General features: G+C 34.8%; 1 protein-coding gene across 1 annotated transcript in view; it reads left to right on the top strand.

Moving 5' to 3' along the window:
• Positions 1–18,596, top strand: part of MID1 (midline 1) — a 193,239-nt gene that overhangs the window by 139,716 nt on the left and 34,927 nt on the right. The window contains exons 4-5 of the mRNA XM_044670381.1: positions 4,652–4,759; positions 11,021–11,169. Coding sequence (XP_044526316.1) covers positions 4,652–4,759; positions 11,021–11,169 — 257 coding nt within the window. The remainder of the gene's footprint in view (positions 1–4,651; positions 4,760–11,020; positions 11,170–18,596) is intronic.

Raw genomic sequence — 18,596 nt, forward strand, 5'->3', positions numbered from 1 at the left:
ATATATATATATATATATATACACACATATATATACACACACACATATATATTTGGACCTCATAATAGATCAAAATTATATAGTTAAGGAACATACGTCTGTTAGAGAAATTTCAAGCACCAGCTGAGGACAGGGGAGTAATGGAATGTTGACGCCATACTTGCAAGGAGGGAAGGACAGAAGGAAGGAAAGAAGAAAGCAAGCAAGCATTTATTAAGTGTCTACTCTAGGGCAGGAGACAGTGTAGTAGATTGAGTGCCGACTATAGATTCAGGAAGAGATAAGTTCAAATCCAGCCTCAGACACTTGGTAGCTGTGTAACTCTACAAGTCATTTAACCTCGTTTGCTACAGTTCCTCATCTGTAAAATAAGTTGGAGAAGGAAATAGCAAACGACTCCAATGTTTTGCTAAGAAAACCCCAAATAGGGTCATTAAAAGTCAGAAATCAGTAATGACTAAATAACAACACTTCTATTTCAAGTATTCTTCTAAGTGCATTTACAAACATCTCATTAGCTACTCAAAACAACCCTGTGAGGTGGTTTCTATTATTATCCCTATTTTACAGTTGAGGAGACATCACTTTGGCCAAATTTGAACTCAGATTTTTCTGAATCCAGACACAGCATTTATTCACAGTGCCACTTAGCAAGCTTCCCTTTGAGATGGTCTGCCTGACAGCCCTATTTCCCATTTTATTCCTAAAAATCCAGTTACTAACACTGTATGAAGTCAGTGTCTACTAAAGGAATTAGAGAGAATTTGACCCTGATGGTCTAGCAAAATCTTACTTTCATTAAAGAGTGAAAGATGTCTGCAATCTAAATATATATTCAGCTAAGTTGCAAGTGTAGAGTTGACATTGCATATTTTTCCACTAGTGTTTGTGTCCACATTTTGCAGAAAATATTTCTCAATACTTGACACCCCTCATATGCCTGAAATACAATCGTGTTTATGCTGTAGAGTGAATATTCTGTGGGTGAGTTGAAGACAAGTCCAATTAAGAAAGCAAGTTTTTTGAAATAATACCATAGGAGCATTTTACAGACTGAGAGAGAACATTTCACAAGCATATAGTCCTCTTTTATGCATACATGTAATTAAATACTTTTGATGTTTATATTCATGTGACAAGGAGAAAATAAACTGTCCTTGCCACTCCACCCATTGTTCAACATGCGATAACACCACTGAGCTGCCTTAGCACAGTAGTCATCATGTTTGGGCACAGGTGAGTTTTTTCCAAAGGGGCTGTGAACCAAACATTCTGGAGAAATTAACTACACATTACTATTTCATTTTAATTGTATGTATAAATTTTAAAATTATATATTTATATATAAAAACATATATTTTATATTATAAACATTTATTTTAATATTTGTATCATATGAAAGAGACTAAATCTCTCACTTTCTTCATGAAGGAATGAAAAAGAAATTTAGTCACAGAGACTGTTTATTGAATTGGCTTCTCCTAATGTTAAATAATGTGATGCGAGGGATGGCAAGGTCAGATCTGCCAGATCAACCCCAGTTTTAACTTGTAGGCTTAGTCCTAAGCCACAGGACTAAAGTTTTGGGGAACTAGCTAGGCAGCACTGGGGATAGGAACACTGGACCTGGATTAAGGAAGACCTGAGTTCAAATCTAACTTTAGACAACTTTAAGACACTTACTAGCTGTAAGCCACTGGACAAGCCACTTAACCCTGTTTAACTCAGTTTCCTCATCTGTAAAAGGAGCTAGAGAAAAAATAGCAAATCATTGCAGTTTCTTTGCCAAGAAAACCCTAAAAATGGGATCTCAAAGAGTCAGATGCGATTTTAAAAAATGACTGATCAGCAACAACAAGGGATGTGACCTTTGAGGTAAAACAGGTACAGTGAGAAATTCACTATCTTCATTTTCAGGTATCCCCATTTCTCCTTTATGTTCAGATTTTAAAGGATCAAAGGGATACAGTCAGCTGACAGATTGCTGAGTGCAGGAAAGGGACTTATTAGGATTATGCTTCTATAGAACTTTCCTCATCTTCTTATAATGTTTAACTGTCTTAGACACTTACCCTTTCTCAACCTCAATTTTCTCATCAATAAAAATGGGGTGAAGAATAGCACATATCTCCCAGAGTTATTATATATAATATTATATCCAAGTAAAACACTTTGTAAACCATTAAGCTCTATGTAGATGCTCTAGCTTTTATTATTGTTGTTATCATTATTATGGATGTGATTAAATATCTTTCACCTTATTAAACTAACAGCATTACACTATTAAAATCTATTTAGAGGCAATAAGGTGGAAAATATGAAGAAAACTGATAGTGACAAAATTTTAAGACAATTCAATCAGGTATCTAACTTTATTTCTAACACTTTTAAATGAGACTTTTTAAAAAAAATCATTTCTCCATTTTCTCTATCATATTTTTACCTTATGTCTTACTGATTTTAGTACCTGTCAGATAATTTCTGCATCTTTCCCCATTTAATTTTAGTCTCCTTGAAGGCAGGGGCTATGTTTCTTGTTATCTTTGATCACCAATTTCTAACATAGTATCATCAGTATAGGAAATTCTCTTATAAATAGATTTCCTCTGCTGTTGAAAGCTGGCTCATTCCCTGAAAGTTATAATCTTTGCCTAGAGCACTAAGAGGCTGGGAGTTGCCCACAACCAATATGTGTCATAGCCAGGACTTAGTCCTGGATCTACCTGACTCCAAAGGTAGTTCTCTAGTGTTATGCCAAACTGCCTCTCATCTTGCACACAGGAGACATTTAACAAATGTTCATTGAATGAATTATTGAAAAGTGGAAGCAATGTTAAAAGAGGCTGACCCCAAAATTCTATACATGTTCACATGGTTCCATTGAATACTCCATTCATTCAGAATGTGCCATGTGATTTACCAAGTGCAGAGCATCTGGACATTCAGTGGTGATGACCAGCTTCTTCTCAGTGATAATGGTGCATCTGCAAGTCCTCTCCTTAAAGCAAACTTCCTCCCTTCCTATTTTATCAGTCCTCTTCCTTGACAGAAGTGAAATGGAAGGCATTTTAAAGATTTCAAAGTTTAATTTAACAGCAATCGAAACATTCTCAAGTTCCATCTTCTTTCCCATTTTTAGTTTTACTTCATTTTTAGAAAACAAAATCATTCTAACCCAAATGGAATATCCTAAATCAAAACTTGATTGCTAGGCTATGTACTTTTCTCGAGATGCACCAGAATTACCAAGGTTACAATAATTCTTCGTTGTTTGGAGGTCAGTGCTGATGGAAGAAAACTAATGCAGGGCTTAAGCCAAAAAGTATGATTTAAAACTGTTATCTCCATCTCTAACAGCTGTGTTTTCTGTCTTGTTATCTGTGAGCAAAAATATCAAAACTGTCTTTGTATGAAAGAAAACAGTATGTTCTGAGTGTTTCTCCAAATCTCATGGCTAGTAGTCACCCAATTATAAAGTTCATATGTGTTCCCTTAAATTAAAAAAACTAATGAAATCTTAAAACGTAAAGTATGGAAAGTTGAAAATATTGTACCCCACCCATCCACCCCAACCCCAGAGTGGGGGATTATTGTTATATAATACCACAAATAACTGTCTGGTATGATATTTCTAGTTTTACTGAATTTTTTTCTTGTCCTCTTTCTTTTAAAATCTTTATTCTAAGAGATAGATCATTGGGTAGGAGAGGGAATGATGTATTCAGAAACTAATATGACGTCAACAAAAGACATCAATAAGAATAAGAATCATTAAAAAAATTTAAATATAAACCAAGGCATTAATAGACATCCTCCTCCTAGTATCTTTTCTTTAAAAACAAACAAAGAAAAAACCTAGAATAATGTAGTTTCTTACTATAAACTTGTGCAGTTGAAAATGTGCCAACTTATGTGTTTTTTAATTACCTACCTAGCAGATTTAAAATTCACCCATCACTATATCTATTTAAAATAGGGAATAGGTATAGGTACCTATCATTTTTGTGGTAATGATCTTCTTGTTAAGGAAACCCCTTTGGCCAAAGCCAATAAGTGGGTAGGTGCTGTCTCTGCAACTTACAGTCTTTGAGAAATGCATAGAGCTTTGAAAGTTAAAGTGACTTGCCCAGGGTAACAGAGCTAATATGTGTTGGAGTGTGGGACTTGTAGTCTTAAGTCTTCCTGGCTTCAAGGCCGGTTCTTTTTTATAATACTAGGGAAACAAAGAGTCAAACTAAAGTTTGTATATAAAGGACATAGTAATGACATTTGTGGTAATGCAACCTTGTTGCTAAACCCCTAACTTGAATTCTTATTCATGGGGCTAAACTTTAGAATTAAAAAAACCAGTTCTTTGGAATGATGTGGGAAAATTTGCCCAAAGGATATTCACACTAGTCTAACCACAATGAAATCTTCAGATTAGCTCCTTACTTCTATTAGTTTCAAATTTCAGACACTTTTAAAAATGGGAAAGCCAAAAGAAAACCAAAATTCCCCAAAGCTAGCAACTAGAAGAAGGGAAGCTAAAGTTTTAAGAAGTTTTTCAGATGCACATTCTGCCACCAGAAACATATTATACAGAGCCAAAGTAAACACTGACTGAAAATAAAGTCCAGATGTGCACTGACCATTGTGACTCATTCTCTAGGTCAATGCTTCACGGCAAGAAACCAAACTGATGGAGGAATGTGACCTACTCATTGAAATCATCCAACAGAGACGCCAAATTATTGGAACCAAAATCAAAGAAGGAAAGGTAAGATTTTTCTTGTTGAATATTTCCTCTGAATAAATAGCCTCACTGATGCCTCCCCTCCCCAAATCATGGGAGAATCTATTCACACAAAAAAATCAGTTACCATAAATGAACATATTAACTCTAGCAATTGTCCATTGCCACAAATTCAATTTAGAATCTGCTGATGAAATTGGAAATTTTTATTCTTTTTCCTTATGATTACTCCCAAGTATCAAGAAGTTTTCTTTTTCTATTGGATACTTTAAAAAGATAAATCTCATTCCTCTGATATCTTAACAAAATACTTAGAGTCAAAAAAATACATTTCATTAAAATTTAAAAATTTTAGGTCAAGGCAATTAACCAAGAAATTTGTAAAAGTTTTGGTCATAATATGTATGTATTTATGTTGTGTGTCTGTATGTTTGTATTTTAATTTAAAAACAAAATTTCTCTATCATACACCATTATTCTGAGGTACCATGGAAAAACCAGCACAGCACAGGTGCTTAATAAATTCTTGTTGACAAAATTAGAGGGGTTAGATGGATTATAATTTAAGGAGGTAGAAGAAATATCTGCATTAATTTGATGACTGATGCCCTGAAGTAGCAAAGAACTTGGAATTAGATAAATTTATGTAAGCTACAAAAATTTTTTTTCAGTATCTACCACCTTTTGTTATATGTTGTTGTAGGGATACAAAGAGATCACAGCTCAGAAAGTAATTATTTCCAAATTTTTTGTTTTATCTTAAAGAAACTCTTTAGTTTTTACTTTGTTTCTTATTTCCTTACCTTTATGACCTAAAAATATGTCTGCAGGTTATATGGGGCAGGAAGAATGGCCCAAAAAGTTAATAGTAGATTAAATAATTCATGAAACTGTCAGGATACTATCACTAACTGGAAATTATGGACAACAGCTGTGCCATCTTAAAATTTTTTTTTTCTGTACACAAATTGTCAGATCTAGGACATAACTTTAATGCAAGCAAAACAAGGATACCTCCAAAATGTCATCTCTATGATAACTTTGAGCCTCAGTATTGAATCCTTACTAAAATTTTTTTCTTCCATCATTCATATACTAAATATCAACTATTTAATACTTTATCAAACTTTCCAAAATACTTTCGTCCCTTATATGTGGCTTAAAATGGTAACTGACATACCAAGTGGTATACCTAAGCAATGTAGGCAGTTTTCTTTTGACTGAGTGAATTGAAGGGACTTATTGACCAATTTCTCCACCAGTCCACCATGGAATTGGAGTACTCTCGTTACTAACATGAAATTCCTACCATTATATTTATTCTTCTGAGAAAACAGAAGAATTTCTACTGTTTAAGACATATGAACTAAAAATATAAATCTCTGTATTGAGTGTAGTAAGAAGAATGACCTGGGGAAAAAAGACATTGTCTCAGTACAGTTATTGAACTTATTACCTGGAAAGAAAGGAAAGTCCTGGACAGTCCCTTCCAGGTTTCTCTCATCAAACAAGAATTAGTTTACTTCTGTTATGTCATTTTCAACTTGTGAAAGCCAAAGAACCAAGTTTAGAGAATACAATACATATTTTGGGAATTTAAAGAGGAAAGAAAGAATGGAACCTAGTCATGATTAGCTATGGATAGCATTGGGTACCAATTAAAGATACTTGGGTGGGAGTGTGTCCCTATGATATTATTAACATTTATATGGTTTGGAATTTCTTAAAATTTCTGTGCCTCAGTTACTTGGTTTGTAAACTAAAGGATTAGACTAAATGATCTTTTAGCTCTCTTTTAACTATGATGTTCCCTTTATCTGTGAAAGACCTGACAAGAGTTGAATGGCCTTTGACTGCCTGGCACCATGGAAAGAGATAAGCTGATAAAATAGCCAGGAGTGGGAGTTATCCCATTAGAGACAGCTCAAACAGAGTCATAAATTTCATATTTCACTACCCTTCTTTAGGGTAATGAAAACGATAACCAGTTAAAGAAGTGGAACCAAGAACAACTTGTCAGTTGGAAGAGGAATGGTCAGAAACTAGGAAAACTTTGTCTTGCCAAGAACCCAGAACCATAGTATCGCTAACTGGTAGTTTGTTATGCTATACAGAAACTTGCAGTGCTTCATCCTTTTGTGATGGGTTTGTTCATGGGATATTACTCCCAGATGCTTCCTAAAGGGGAAGAAGTAAGGACAATGTGGAGGCACTGACCAGGAGACAGGCCAGACCACAAAGAAGGGCACCCAAGTTGAAGTGGACATGGAAATAAGCCAACCAGCACTAGATGTATGTGATGTGCTATGTGTTCGTGCAACTGACCCTCATGTCTCAAATGCCTTTCCTCTTCACTGTCCTGGTTCGGAATCTCCACAACAGAATTTCTTGTTGTCAGGGACTTTCATATGTCTCCTCAGTGGCTAACATAGTTTCTGGTATATAGTTATTTGTTAGATGCAATTAAAGATGTGAAATAAAATTTTACCTACTATACAGTTTTGCTCAGGAGCAGCTCTAATGATGATTAGCAAGGCTGCTATAAATATTACAAAGTATATTCTTTGAGATCCCAATTTAAAAGACATCACATAAACAAGAGGAAAAGTTGATTAAACTCCATTTTCAAATATTGGATCTTAATCTAATATGTATTCCTGTAGTAAATGTCACTGAAGGCATATAGAAACTAAGAAAGGACTGGTCAGATCTTCATGGAAACCAGTTTATTTGTGTCAGCAGGCACAAAGATAAATGAGAAGTTGATGGAAGGAGCAGCTAGATGGGATAGTGGATAGGGAGTCAGACCTGAAGATGGGAGTTCCTGGGTTCAAATCTGACCCCCATTGCCTAGTCCTTAACGATCAATACACAATATTGATTCTAAGACAGAAGGAAAAGATTTAATAAAAAGTTGATAGTGAAATCCAGTTCCTGACTAACTTAATTCTAATTTCCAGGCTGCTATAAAATATGTACTAAATGAGTAAGACTTCAACTAATAGAAATAGTCTCTTGCCTTAACTCGTTTTGGTATGCACTGAGTCTTGAAAATTCATCCCATTTGAGATAGTAATGTTTGAAAGGCTGAGAATGTCTGTTTGGGCTTATCCAAAGCCTTAGAGAAACACCATTTCCATATGCCACACCATCCCCTGAAATATTTGCTTATCTTGGGAGGATTTACTATCATTTGAAAATGGCTGGCATGAATTAAGTTTCCTATAGCATACATAAGAGAGTTGGGATAGGCTTTTAAAATAGATAGAAAGTATAATAAACTAGCAAATGAAAATTGCATGAAACATCCTTAATTTCTTTTTAGAAATAGACTATAGGAGATAAAATATTTCCATGATAGGCATAGAGAGGCTTTAAGAGGTCATGAATAAAGTACTTATTTCCTGAAGGAAAAAAAAGTGAGAAATAGTCATATGGACATTGTTGTGTGCAGATGCAAAGCATGGAATCCCTGCAAAGGTACAGGGAGAGCCTCACCCAGAATTCCAGGGGACCCCCCTGGAGAACTTTGGGTGAGGGGCAGTTGAGAAGGGTTGAAGACAGTTAATTGGTGGGATTGGATGTGAGCAGAGACTCAGCTTGTTTCTCCTGACTTGGGGTTTCTCCTGAGAAACCATTGTAGCTTAAGCCAGTAGTTTCTGCTCATAGAGTTAGCCTATTTGTCATTTCTATTCTTCATTAATATAATTATATAATTATTTAGAAATTAGAGAGTAAGATATTTATCTATAGCAAGAGAGCCAGTTTTAGTTATGAATAAAGTACTTATTTCTTGAAGGAAAAAAAAGTGAGAAATAGTCATATGGACATATAAGAAGAATTTTACTTTTTTGTGCTTAAGGTTATAAAATGAAATTATTTCAGTAGCAAAGTGATCATACATATATAAATATCCATGTGTTCATGTACTTTATATATGTGTGTGTGTGCGCATGTGTAAATGTGTATGTGTTCTCTATAAATATAAACTTTCTTATCAAATGAGAGCTATTTGCAAAATTCCACAATCTGACTAGGAAAAATCATAATGTGAGAAAAGCATACAGGACGTTATTCTGACATTATTCTGCCTCCATATTTTAGGACTATGTCCTCCATTTACTCTCTGCAGAAAAATCCTGCAATATTTCAAAAACAGTGTCTAAAGTCTGCTCGTTTCAACTTGTCCATGACTTGAGTCTCTCTTTTCCCCCCCCCCCGAGACCACGTAGTAACTCTCATTGACATTATGGGAGATCTATATTCCTGTGTTTTTAAGGCAGGCTAACATGGATTATGTGTATGCCTTATTTACAGTTTGCCCAATGTCAATCATGAGAAATGTTACTGTTTGTAAGAAGAAAGGGAGATTGATACAAAATTGTCTTCCTGGTGGCATATCCTGGCCTTACAACATTTTACCACTTTTCCCTGGAAAAATACCAAATCATATTTTTTATCAGTTGTCGCCTCTCAAAAGATTTCTGAATATCCTTCACTTACTTTAAGAAAATAATGACCTTTATTATGGACAGAATTTCTCTCAGTAATTTATTATATTCTTCAATTGTTGGAATACATTACTATATTCTCTGATTAATTAATTTTCCCAGTTCATTGACTGAAAAAAATGTCAGCCTCTTTTATAAGAATGGGGAAAAAAAGTGTTCAAAATAGCCTTTTAGGATAACTAGAATGGGCCTCCTCCCCCTGAGCTCTAGGTTTTGATGGAAACCAAATTTTAGTCAATTCACTGAGCATTTGGGGGCCTATATCTTATGTAAAGTCTTATACTCAGCACTTATCCTGTTCTCAGATAGAAAAATCCATTAATATGTTAGTAGAATTCTCATTATAAGAATTTTTTTTAATTTTTAGACCAAAATGTTGTTTCTTCCCATCAAATGAGCATTCATTTCCTTTTTTTGCTGTAGTATATAACCAGGTCTTGATATTCCCCCAAGACTTAAAGTTATAGTTTTCTTTCTCTATTTTTCTTCTATTAGAAATTAGGTGAGCGTGAGAATGATGACATAGAGTAAGGAAGAAATTTGTAGAGGTTAGAGGAATTTTGGAGGAGGTCTGAGCCAGTATTTTCTGGAAGACAGCTTAAGAAGCTTCCTCCATATTCTTTCCCTTTGTGCTATTTTCCATTGCAATATTATCTCCAGACCTGCCAAGACCTCTAGTATATAGATCTAGGTCCTAGGCATATGTCAATGCCAATTAGCTGTCTATTTTTAACTCGGGTTTTAGTCAGTAAAAAAATCACCTCCCTGGATAGCGTGAGCACCAAAGGTTAGAGTCAAGTGTGATGTCTTGGTTTTATCTTGGATTATAGCAAAGGTTTCTGCCAGATATATTTTGGATTCATTTCCAAGGAATAAAAGGTAGGGATATGGCACTAAGGTTGTGAAACAAATGTGCATTTTCATCATTGGAGGAAAATGCTTATCAAAATAGTCCTTAGTTATCATGAAAGCACAAAGTGCCAGGAAATGACGTCCTGGGTGAGGGGAAATGGACCAGCTGTGCTTGTTTTGGCTCTCCCTAATGTTCTCAGCATGGAAAAAAATAATCAGTGGAAAGAAACACTCCCATTTTGTTAATTAACACATGGACTTTACATATTTGAGAGGAAATAATAATACTTAATGCTTTTCTAGCAACTTTCACCTTAGGATCTCCAAGAGCTTTTTGAAGATTTTTTTTTCTCTTTACCCTTAAATTGTACCTGTTGAAGGTGTGTTATCTTTATGGCTCAGCTGAAAAGAATGTAGGTAGAGACAACTTACAAGTGAGTTCCCAGAGGTTACCAGGTGATTTGATGGAAAATTAAAACCAAAGTCTGACTACTTTTCTTAATTTGCAAATGAGTCACATCTTTTTGTTTTTTAATATTAGGGAAGTATTTCAAAATCAAGAGTTTCCTTAACAGCATTCTGACCTGGAGAATAAAAGAGGTGTGTAGCCACAGTCAGGGAGCTAGGTGGCACAGTGAATTGAGCCCCAGATCTGGAATCAGGAAGACAGGGGCTCAAATCTGGACACACACTAATTCTGTAACCCTGAGCAAATCACTTAACCTTGTTTGCCTCAATTTCCTTATCAGTAAGATCAACTGGAGAAAGAAATGGCAAACCACTTCAGTATATCAGCTAAGAAAACCCAAAAAAGGGTCATAAAGAGTCCAAAACCCCTGAAATGACTGAACAAGAAGAAAAGCCAGATGTGGCACAAAGTTATGATTTTAATTCTCTCTCCCTCCCTCTCTTTTCATTCAAGGTGGTGAGACTTCGAAAACTGGCCCAGCAAATTGCAAATTGCAAGCAGTGCATTGAGCGCTCTACATCACTCATCTCCCAAGCCGAACAGTCCCTGAAGGAGAACGATCATGCCCGATTCTTACAGACAGCTAAAAATATCACTGAAAGGTAAATAGATGGCCAAACACCTGGGAAACTCCCTGGCTATGCATACATGTGGCAGTTCTCTATCAGGGTTCCCAGTGCCCTTTCCTTGCCTTTTGTCTAGAAGTCAAGTGCTCAGTACTGAGCAGAAGTGAGCTTTTCAATGACTTTGTTGTAGGTGTTTGCTTTGAAATGTCAAAACCCTTTTAGTAAGAGTCACAAAGCTCTTAGCTTTGGGGACTAGAGTCACCCAGGCAGAACTCTAATACAGCCATGGTAGAAGAATCTTGTGATGAAACAAAACATTTGTTTTGAACTTCAGAGCCAATCTTATTCACATATGTAAGGGGGAAAAAAATTCAAGCACCAAAAATAAGAAAGGAGAGGCAGAAGAATTTTACCTCCCATTTGGTGCCTGGCTTACATACATACACAGAGAGATACACACAACAGCTGTTGCTATCTTTGTTGAATACAATTTGTTTTATTATTGATTGCAGAGTTTTACATTAGAGCTGTCCTTTCATGAAGTAAAAAGCTCCATAAGTAACCATTTCTTTTCAAAATAAATGCCTTCTCTCCATAAGGTGGCTAAAACTCTGGTGGTATGTCAGTGACCTCGTTTACCATCATCTCGAACTTTTGATTTAGCTTCATGGGATCTCTGGGATATATCTTTTCCCCAAAGACATCATCAAATCAGAGAATTGGAAGGCCTGACCGAGTTCACCTAATTCCAGAAAACTATGTCTGTCTTGCCAACTTGGATTTTTTAAAAGCAAGATCATAAGAACACTAGATTTTTCTGTACTATCTCAAGAGACAGACATGTGGATTCTTCACTGGCCAAAAAAAATAAAAGAAGAAAGAAAGAAAGAAAGAAAGAAAGAAAGAAAGAAAGAAAGAAAGAAAGAAAGAAAGAAAGAAAGAAAGAAAGAAAGAAAGAAAGAAAGAAAAGTTCTTCCTTATATCTAACCCAAATCCTTACTACTCTTAATTAAGCACATTTTTTCTTGGTCAATTTCCAAAGAATTTGGACAATAGCTGATTATCCTTAACTTCATATTTTTGAGCCTTGCTCGTCTCTAGTTTAAATAAGCCCAATTCTTTTTCTCCGGAGTCCCATTTTCCCAAACATTTAATCATTTTCATTGCTCTCCTCTGGACCTTCTCCAATTTTACTATATCCATCTTAAAGTTCAAAACTGGAAACAGTACTCCAATAAGGATCCTACACAGTAAACTCGAATAAGACTAGTTTACACTTACGTCATGCATTTCAGACTGAGATCTCTGAGTACTTTTCCAGCTATAAATTGCAAAACACCCTTATGAAGTGAATATTATGACCTTCAGTTTTTAACCATCTCTCCCACCCATACACCCCCACAAAGAAAAAGGATGTAGTATTCTACGTATAAGTTTCAGTTCAGTTGGAGTAGGGGTGGGCAGAAATACAAAGAGAAAAATGTACATCTACAGGACAGTGAAAGGACCCCTGTATGTGTAGAGCAAGGCATATCCTCCATGGATTTTTTGTTTGTTTTTTTTTTCCTTTTTATCAAATATGGATATAAAAATTTCATTCTACTACAGACATACTTCATAAATGTGTGTGTACAGGGATCTTTTTTTATCATACACCCCTCCCAAATACTGAGTTTTTATAAAGCTTGAAGAGTCTTTCTCTTTTTCTAAAGCTCTTTTTCTGTCTCTGTAGCTGTCAGTCTTTCTCTGCCTCTTAATTTTCTCCTATCTCTTTATCTGATTCCTTATTTCTGCATTTCTTTTGGCTCCTGGGCTTTCTATCTCTGTGTCTCCATATGTCTCTTGGGTTTTCCTTCTCTGTGTCTTATCTTTCTGTCTCACTCTTTCATTTTCTTCCTGTCTTGGATTTCCCCACATGGGCACTTAAGAGCTTTCTCTTCATCACTTGGCACATACTTGGCAGCCCAAGAAAAAGCTTTTAGACTTGCAGACGTTCCATACCTGTGAATACGCAAAAAAAGTATATTTGGAATTCTGTAGTAAAAATATGAAATTATATATTAAAATATATTTTATATCTATTGCTATAAAGTATATTTATATCTGTAGATATAAAATGTATATTTATATATAAATATATATTTATATGTGTGTATTGCTATTCATCAAATTTTTTTAATATACATACTCTATGCAAGACTCTTTGCTAGAAGAAAGCTGAAAATAGGCATAGTCACTCTCAAGGAAGTCCTAAACTCTCCCAAGGAGATTTCAGTCTCATGAGATAAGGATAACACATATACTCAGATATGTATGATTCAAAGGAGAGTACTGGGGCAGCTGGGTTACTCATTAGGTTGAGAGCCTGGTCTAGAGGGGGGTCCTGGGTTCAAATGTGGTTTCAGAAACTTCCTAGCTGTGTGACCCTGAGCAAGTCACTTACCCCCATTGCCTAGCCCTTACTGCTGTTCTGCCTTGGATCCAATACATAGTATTTATTCTAAGACAGAAGGTAAAAGTTTAAAAAAAAAAAAAGAGTGTGATAAAGTCAAATGTGCTCAATATACTAAAGAAGGAAAATTTGAGGAAGAAGTCATTTTTAGCTGGGAGAATCTTATAGGCTATTTGATTCTTTCCTCACTTCTCTTAGCCAGTCAGTTGGCAAATCTTATCAATTATACCCTCATACCATCTCCGTTATATTTCTCCTCTCAGTTCACAGTTACTAGCCTAGTTCATTCTCCCTCATTATGACTTACCTGAACTGTTACAATAGCTTTCTCATTTTCTGCAGTCCAATTTAGGGAGAAGATGGTATGACCACCTAGTTGATCTAAATGAATTCAGATGGCCAAGCCCCAAACAAGTCACGTTCTAAGGAACTGAAAGAATTTTGCAGTGATCAGGTGTGATCACTAAACTAATTATTAGCAATGGAGAATAGGAGATTCTGAATCATTATAGATGGTCAAATGTCCTGATTTCCAAAAAAAGTGGGAGGAGGGAGGTTCCCAAAACCATAGACTAGTGATATTCTGGGAATTGCCCTAACAAAATCCCTAGCAAAATTATGAAATGAATTATTAAATGGATAAACTGTATTCATATACTATAAGAAGTAGGGATTTTCCTATTCCCCTTTTAAAAAAGGAGAAATGGCAATCAGTCAAGAACTAGTATGAATTTCCTAAAAATAAAACATGAATTATTAATTTTATTTTCTTTTTGTCAGTATTACAGGATTTGTTCTATTCAATGTCTTCTGTCCTGTTTTATTGGACATTCCAAAACAAAAAAAAAAGCAGTCTAATCAAATTAAAGGTTTTCACTTTTAAAAAAATTTTACAAATTCTAGAAGACAAAAGATTGGCCTACTTAAACCAGTCAAAAAAGTTTCCACTGGTTGGTCAGTGGCACTAATAGAATAAAAATGTTAAATTAACGCCATTAATCATATAGCTATCACAATCAAATCACTTTATTTTAATATGTACCAAAGATAAACTAATTTTCAATACAGTTTCATAGCTGTCTATTATCTGATATTTCCAGAAATTATTAACCAAGAAATGCTATCAGCATGATGCATTGGACTCTTATGGGGGGCATCTGAGAGGGTATCATACAAAATCTTTGTGAGAAAGATGGAAAAATGTGGATTGGATTATAATATAATTAGATTAATTCATGAAAGTCTTATATCTTCCACACCAAATGAGTATTAATTAATAGACTGTTATTGAAGTAGATCTTAAGTGACATCTTATAGGCTTCTTTGCTTGATCTTTTCATAGGCTCATAGAATCTTAGATATAGAACTGGAAGTGACTTTAGAGGTCGACTAATCTAATATCTGAATTTTATACAGAAGGAAACTGAGGTCAAGAGGGCAGTTAAGTGACTTGTCCAAAGTCACATAGGTAGAAGTGGCAGAGGCAGGATTTGAACCCAAGTTTTCTGTTCAAAACCAATACTTGGTCTACCTCTTGATACAAATGTCTAGGTTTTCTACTTTGCTGTGAAAAAAGTTTTTATCAATAACTTGCATGAAGACATACATTCACAGAAATTTATTTTAATTAACCTTTTAGACAAAGTAAAATAAATTACTAAGAAGGTATGTATCATCATTTTATTTCATCTTTTAGAAAGGGAAGCTGTGGGTAGAGCAATAGGCTTAGAGTTGGGAAGACCTGAGTTTAAATATGGCCTTAGATAATTAGAGGCTCTATGATCCTGGGCAAGTCATTTAACCCTGTTTGCTTCAATTTCCTCTTTTCTAAAATGAACTAAACAAGGAAATGGCAAATCACTCCAGTGCCTTTGCTGAGAAAACTCCAAATGGGATCACAAAGAATCATATGCTACTGAACAACAACAACAATAACAATCTATTAGCCACAGGAGAAAAAATTCCACTGCACCTTGTATCATGTTTGAAGAGATATAAACATACATGCAACATAGTTTATACCCTCAAGGAACAGGTTATCAAATTTGTAGCTGATCCAAAGCTCGGTCATTTCAAAGATTTAGTGTCTCCAAACATGTGATAAGTCAAAAGTGTGATGACCAAAACAGCTTATTCTAAATAACAGAAGTATGATACCCAGAACAAGAAATCCGGCTGTCCTACTATCATTTGTGCTGGAATATTTTATTCACTTCTGAGCATGTTTAATCGGGACATTGACAAAATAAAATGTGAAAATATGTTCAGAAGAGGATCAAAAACATATTGAATCATGATTAGTTGAAGAAATTAATTATATTTGCTTTGGAAAAGAAAAGACTCAGGGAAACCAAATGACTTTTTTCATATGTTTGAGTGATGGTCTTATGGGAGAAAATGTAAATTTAGCCTGTCTAGCTCCAACAAGGGGATAAATATTACAGATGGGTAAAATTTGATTCAAAATTCCCAACATCTAGAGCTTCCCCAAGATGGGGTTATTTATTACAAACAACTTAATGAGAGAATTGCAATTGTTTGCTATCAATTAGTATTTTATAACGTTCTCAATTTTGTAAGATACGTTCCAATAGTTTTTATTTCCCACTTGCTTAACCCAATATTTGGGGTTATGATGACAGTTCATCACATTTTTACTTGAAATTCTTCATGGTTATTATTAAATTTGTAGTTCTCTCATATTCAGGGTTTAGTACTCAAGTTTGATTTGTGGATATTTGTTTCATTTTCAGTCCCAAGTATTCACTTTTATATTCTTGTCTCTTCATTGTTTTATTTTGCCAAGTTAGCCACATTGGGAACTGATCAAAAGCATATTTAGAGTAAAAATATAAAATTAAGAACATAAATAGAAAGTTATTCTTTCACAACTTCTCAGCCAAGACAAATGAATCTGCAAATGATGTTCTATACATTATTATTGGGCACGTTAGGTGATTGATTCTAGATTAAGAAGATGTTAGCTTTTGTTATGATTGTTGATTATTCTCCAGTGTTCTCCACTTGAGAGTGCAACTGATTCGAAGAGCAAAGCAAATGGACTTGCTTTTTATACTTTTAGACTTATGCTTCTCCTCCCTTTCTGGTATCTCTTCAATTGTTATAGTCATGTCCGACTTTTGATGATCCCATTTGGGGCTTTTGTGGCAAAGATACTGTAGTGTTTTCCCATTTCCTTCTCCAGTTCACTTGATAGATAAGGAAACTGAAGCAAACAGGGTAAATGATTTGCCCAGAATCACTCAACTAATAAATATCTGAGGCCAGATTTGAACTCAGAAAGATGAGTTTTCTTGACTCCATACCTGGCACTCTGTCATCTAGCTACCCATCGGGGTAAATAGGGCTCTTTAAAATAGATGTGTCAAATTTCAAAGATACCAAAACCCCTAACCAGATTAAAATGTACCTGGAAAATGTTTAGCAAAATAAATATAAATATAACACAGATAATGGTAATTTGTGCTTTTCTAAGTCAATATTCTAGTTCCTAGGGATATGCTTTTATTTGAGTTTAACACCACTAATGTAGAACATAATTTGAGAAATTCTGCAGTTGAACTAGACCAGAGATACTTAATATTTTTGTATTGTAGACCCTTTTGGCAATCTGACAAACTTCATGGAGCATCCCCTTTTTTTCAAGTCCTTAAAATAATTTCATAAAATTACAAAGGAAATCAATATATTTTTTAAGCAAGTGGACAGACCACAGTTTAAGAACCCCTGTAAATAACTAGGTGAGCTCTCAGGTCCTTTCTGACTCTAAGATTTAATTATTTTAGAAAGAAGTGGCAAAATTTAACTCCCTGGAAAGCCTTAAAAGTCAATGATTAGGGTTCCAGGGATCAATTTGCTGCAATGCCATTTCTTCATATATACTGTTAAATACAGAGAGAAAAAAAATATGTCCTTAGATGCTCCAAGTTACTAGGAAGCATTTAACCAAAAGGAAAAATGACAAAGAATTAAAATTTTGAAAGATTGATAGTAAAAGTTTTGATGGATTTTGACAAGCTATCTGAAAGGGAAAGGACTAAGCAATGAGGACTTAGGAAATAAAAATAAGGCCTGAAATGTTGACTTTGGCAGCATTTCCTTAGCTTGTCACTCCAAGGGAGGGTTTGAAATCCTAGCCAAAGATAAGGATCTTTCCTAAATTTAAACAATGAGTAGGTGTTAAAAGCAGGAGTAAAACTCAGATACCATTCTGATGAGTTTCATCCTAAATCTTAGGAAATTTTCCTTTTTGATGGTTGATCCTCCTCAAGATTGCTACAAAATCTCTTATCAAAAAGCAAGTATTTTTCTAGGAAAAAGTCTCATACAACTGAGTTCATTCATTTTTTTGGAGATCCCATGGTTGCCCCAGAGACAAAGACAAAGAGACACTCAGAAAATAAGAGCAACTGGAATAAATTGGTCTTCAGTAAATTGATCCACTTTCATAAGTGGTTAGGAGAAGCAAACAAGCCAAAATCCTGCCACATTTATGCGTGCCTCAACAGACAAAAATGATGGGTTGGAGGTTATGCTGCTTGTTTCATGAGTCTTTTTTTTCCTTTTTAGATCTCTTTTAAAAAGTTCAAAAGTTCTGATAACAATACTGTTTGATCCATGCTACAGACTTGCATGAAGTCCTTGATTTTTCCATTTTCTTTTGCAATTAGAGGTCAGGCAACAAGCCTTTTAAATTGTTGCATTCAGGCTTCTTGATATGTCTGTAATGAAATGTGACCTCCTTTTGGGAATAAAAGCATAAGCTATTCAGCTTATCTGGTATAAGAAAAGCAGTAGTGTCTAGTAGCAGAAACACTGGTCAGAGATTCATATCCATTTACTGGCTTGTGATGTTAAGGAAGCCAATTTCTTTTTCTAAGGCTGCTTTTAAAAATATTCCTCTCTCTCTCTCTCTCTCTCTCTCTCTCTCTATATATATATATATATATATATATATATATATATATATATATATATATCCTTTGGAATT

This window comes from Gracilinanus agilis, chromosome 3, assembly GCF_016433145.1.
Source record: "Gracilinanus agilis isolate LMUSP501 chromosome 3, AgileGrace, whole genome shotgun sequence".
NCBI lineage: Eukaryota > Metazoa > Chordata > Mammalia > Didelphimorphia > Didelphidae > Gracilinanus > Gracilinanus agilis.